Below are 5,139 nucleotides of genomic sequence, written 5' to 3' on the forward strand. Positions count from 1 at the left end.
GCGTTTACTTCAATTTGTTAGCCATAAATATTTTTGTCTTATGACATATTCAATAATAATTTAAGATTATGATTTTTTTTCATAGAAAAATTTCTCAATTATCCTTTGTTCGTTCTAATACATTCGTGGTTTGATATATATATATATATATATATATATAATATTCAATTTATAATTTATATAGAATTAATGTTTTAACACTCAATTAAAAAATTAATAATTGCAAATAATAATTCTCCATGCTTAGTCAGAAAGAAAGCTGTCGTGGGTCACAACAATAATTGAAGAAAACTTTCTGAAACATTGATAAATGCACTGGCAATCAAATGGCCCATTCTTGATAAATGCACAGCTATATATATTTTCTATTCTTTAATATATGTGAAAAAATGCCCAAAACGTACGGTCGGCAGTTGCTCATTAATTTTCTTGCCCATCTCCATCCCATCTACCTTCTTTTAAATTTGCACCTACTTAAGTTGTTCTCCTTCTTCAGCAATCTCCTCCAAGAAGCTCAACATGGCGATGATCTTGGATGCTTTTATGAGCAATTTCTCTACTTTGCTCGCTGATTTTGTCCATGAAGAGGTGATCATGCTGCTAGGTGTGAAGGATGAGCTTCAAACGCTCCATCGTCGGATGAGGAGAATCCAATGCCTACTGAAAGATGCTGAAAAGAAAAAGTTTGATGAGTCATCATCCACTGAACTCTGGCTTTCTGAGCTTAAGGATGTGATGTACGATGCTGAAGATATCATTGACCTCTGCAGAATTGAGGGCACTAAGCTGCTCGCTGATCAAAATCCTGAATCAAGAACTTCTTCGGTACGTTGCGATTTCTCATCTGCCTTCTCCTGTTTCACTAGTGTTCCCTTGCGTCATGAGATTGGAAACAGAATTAAGGATATTAATGAAAGACTCAAGGAGATATATGAAGATAGAGAACGTTATAACTAGAGAAATCTGCAATATCGGAAACCCCACAAATTACTCTAGTTGATTCTTGTCAAACTTGTTCCATGAATGATCCTTTTGTTGTGGGAAGAGAGGTTGAGGTTGCAGCAAATCGTTTGGTTGATCGGTTGATTGGGGAGAAGGTTGAAGAAAAATGCCGTCTTTTTGCAGTTACTGGCATGGGTGGGATAGGGAAGACAACTCTGGCTCAAAGAATTTTTAACCATCCGAAAATTAAGAACTTTTTCAACTTAGATCCTGTGTGGGTTTGCGTTTCACAGACTTACTCAGAGCGTGGAAAAATTTTCTGAACGATAATGCATGGTCCATTTACAACCTTCCTAGGGAGCTTAGTGGTGCTATGTTCCTTAGTTTTGAAGATCTACCTTCGCATATGAAGCAATGTTTTCTATACTTCTCTTTATATCCTGAGGATGCTCGGTTAGATCTACATGAGTTTGCTCAGCTTTGGGTAGCTGAAGGATTCATAACAAAGCAACAAGATTCATTAACAGAATATTTAGCAGAAGAATGCTTCAATGAGTTACTTAATAGAAATCTTTTGCTGCCAAAAGGTTCTTGGGATGAGTACAAAATGCATGATCTTGTCAGATCTCTAGCTATCTTTTTGTCTAAAGAAGAAGCTTCTTTTGGAGCTTCGAATGTGAGGAATTCCACCACATCAATTAAGCTTCGTCGCATATCAGTTGCAAATCAAAAAGCAACAGTTGAAATACTCGATTCTATTGCAGATCAAGGAGCCCTGAGAACCTTGCTTGCTTCACGTTCTGATCTATTGTTAAATGATGAAAGATTGAGGAGGTTTTCACATCTACGTGTGTTGGACATTTCCTGGACACATATTCAAGTACTTCCTGACTCTATAGGAAACCTAATGCATTTGAAGTATCTTAATTTGAACTATACATATATAACGACAATACCAGAATCCATAGCGCAATTAACAAACTTACGATTCTTGGACATATATAATTGCCTAAATTTGAAACAACTTCCTAGTGGAATCACTCTGTTACACAATCTTAGGCGCCTTGATATTAATAAAACTCGTGTTTGTTTCATTCCAAAAGGAATAGAGAAACTGCAACAGCTTCATTATCTAAGTGGTTTTGTGGTGGCCAACAATGACTCTAGGAGTAGCAAATTGGAAGAGTTGAATTCTCTAAAACAGATAAGAACGCTCAACATTGACAACTTAAAGAGACCTCAAAGTGAAACAATACTTCTTAAAGGACTACCTAACCTTTCTACTTTGACGTTGAAGTTCTCTGTGGACAGCTCAAGTCCGAGTGAGGAACAAGAGCTAGCAATAGAGGAGTTGTTTGACAAGATAATACCTCCAGAAAGCCTAGAAATTTTCAAAATAGATAAATTCTTTGGCCGTCTTTTGCCCAATTGGATGGTCTCATCATCTTTTAAAATTTACCTTCCAAATTTGACTAAATTGTCGTTCTGGTGCATAAAATCATGCACTCAGCTCCCGCCATTAGGTCAGCTGCCAGAACTTAGAGAGCTTGATATCGTGAGGGCGACTAAAGTGAAGAAAATTGGGCCAGAATTTTTTGGTAGTGACGTCAATTCAACCAGGATTGCTTTCCCCAAGCTTGAACGGCTTTTAATCTCGGATTTTCCTGAGTTGGAAGAATGGTCTTTTGGCGCTCAAGTTAAGAAAAATGCATGTCTTTCATGTTTACAACAACTAACAATCAAGCAATGCTGGTTACTGAAACAACTACCAGAAGGTCTAAAATACTCTCCTATGAAGATTCTTGAGATACATTTTGCTGGAAGCTTGAAATCAATTGAAAATCTCCCTGCTGAAATCGAGGAACTAAAATTAAATGGGTGTATAAATTTAAAACAGGTGTGTTGTGCCCCTACGTTAAAGATTCTCATAGTTTATTCCTGCAAGGCTTTGTCTTGCATGGAGAATAAGTTTGATTCATTGCAGAGATTGGTTTTTTCTGACTATGATAATGAAAGCCTTCCAGAGTGGATATTGAAGCCTCTACAACAATGTGGGTTGCAAAGTAATTCTAATGATGACTTCTATCTTGAGTTGCACTGCAGGATGGAGGTTTTTCGAGAATGCTTAGAAGGAGGTTTTTATTGGGACCTAATTCAACACATTCCCCAAGTAAAAGTATTTGGTCGAGAACATCATCTTAAAAATGTTAAACATCCTGTTAGCTTTGATTGCCATCTTCGATATAGTAAACAACTCTATGTTTATGAAACAAAGCTTTAATTAATTCAGATGTTGGAGGTTTGTTAAGGATTATTAAGCTATTGTGGTGTACGTAATTTGTATTTTAGTGTGTGTGTGATTCTTTTTATATTTGTGAGTGTGAGCTATATATATTGTACCATGGTATAAACCATTTGTATGATTTGCTTAATATGTGTGGGGCCATCCTTCTTTCCGATTAGATTGCTTCTGTAATGTGAATATTATGTAAGAAAAAGTTATTTGTAAGTTTTTTCAAGGAATAATTAAGTGTGCTTGCATTATGCATTATGTGTTTCTCTTCTTGCTCTTGGATCTTCATTTTCAATGTGGAATTAAAGAAAATAACTTATGTAATCTTTAATTTTTATTTGTTTCATTTTTTTATTTATTTTTAAATGATGTTTTAATTAAAGGGTATACTTTTGAATGAATATATATATTCCATTGAAACAATTGTTTCCCGTGGTCTCAATCAAGATTTCAAATTTAATTTCGCGTTCTTATTTTTTATTTTTTTTTTCTTTTTTATTATTACATACATACCACCCATAGCTCATTTTTATATCAAATATGAGTGGTAGAAATGAAATATATGAGTGGAGAGGAAAATATGAGTGACATATTTGATATTAAAATAGTATAGGGTGATATGCTCTGTAATATTAAAATTTTAGGTGTTTAGATATGTAAATAGGAAGTTATAAGAGTGGTATGTATGTAAATTTGTTGTGCAAACTCAATTGATAAATTTTATTACTAAAGCATAAATGATAAGATATATAACATGCAATATGAAACATATAAATGACAAGATCTATTATATTAAAATAAAATTATATAACATGAATGATAAGTGGATATAATATGTCTACATTGATTAGTAGAATGAGGGTGATGCTCATTATCTTTAATATAAAAAGAACATATTTGATATGTCTATATGCTAATTAAATTAAGCGACATCACGAGCTCTTCTCCCACATAGACCAATGATAAGAACTATAGCTAAAAGAGAAATAACAACAGCCTTTCTTGAAAATAAAAAGTTTAATGATATAATCTTTATAATAATCTTATAATCTTGTTTTTTTTTTTCTTTAGATTGAAATAGATCGTCTCTTAAAATTAAAAGGATATTCAGTTTTTAAAAATCTAATGAAGAAACTTTTATTTTTTTGACTTAAAATTACTCCATTTACCTCCGACCTTCTCCGTCCGCAGACTACAGTCCCTCCGACCTCCGTCACCCGCCGGAAAAATTATTACATGCGGCGCCTAGATTCGTCCGGAGGCAAATCCGGAAGCACCATGTCACCCGGGGCCAAGAATCCGGGTGATGTGAAGCGTTAGGATTCGTCTCCGGTCGGTCCAGACACCGCACATAATAATCTCTCCGCCCGCGACTACGATCACTCTGACCATCTTCGCCGCCAATTACAATCCCCCGACTTCTATCTCTAACCAATAAAAAAACTTTACCTTAACAAAAAATCTCAACCAAATAAAATTTCTATACTTGTTTACTTGTAAGATTATGCTAATTCTAAATACTATTTGGAGAGAGAGAGAGAGAATTTATTTATTTTAAATATTTAAGGAGCTTTTCATTGATGATCCACCTAACTTCTGCAAACCAAGCAGCATTAACTTAGGAAAATGAATCCCTCCAAATCTTTAACAAAAACCGGTCCATCTGTTATATGAGCATTCAATTCACAGAAGTCGAGCCACAAATTTACGCACCCAAAATCAGCCCCACAAAATAAATCATGACCGTCTATTTCTACCTTCCCAGTTCCCAAGATCAATCTAGTAAAGAAATGACCTTTTCAATCATATATTTTGAATACTTTGTAATAATTAATTCCACCTCACTACGTTGATGGTTGATATCATCCTACTGGCTAATGATGTTTGAACTATATCTAGGGCTA

At 34.6% G+C, this 5,139-nt stretch overlaps 1 protein-coding gene across 1 annotated transcript; it reads left to right on the plus strand.

Annotated features, from left to right (window-relative positions):
• The first annotated feature begins 390 nt into the window (after positions 1 to 390).
• LOC110092760 (disease resistance protein RGA2-like) lies at positions 391 to 3,223 on the plus strand. The gene is given in 3 exon segments (XM_028697850.1): positions 391 to 954; positions 957 to 1,255; positions 1,258 to 3,223. Coding segments are annotated over 3 exon segments (2,700 nt in total). The 5' UTR covers positions 391 to 519.
• The last annotated feature ends 1,916 nt before the right edge of the window (positions 3,224 to 5,139 follow it).

This window comes from Dendrobium catenatum, unplaced genomic scaffold (assembly GCF_001605985.2).
Source record: "Dendrobium catenatum unplaced genomic scaffold, ASM160598v2 fragScaff_scaffold_1018, whole genome shotgun sequence".
Classification (NCBI taxonomy): domain Eukaryota; kingdom Viridiplantae; phylum Streptophyta; class Magnoliopsida; order Asparagales; family Orchidaceae; genus Dendrobium; species Dendrobium catenatum.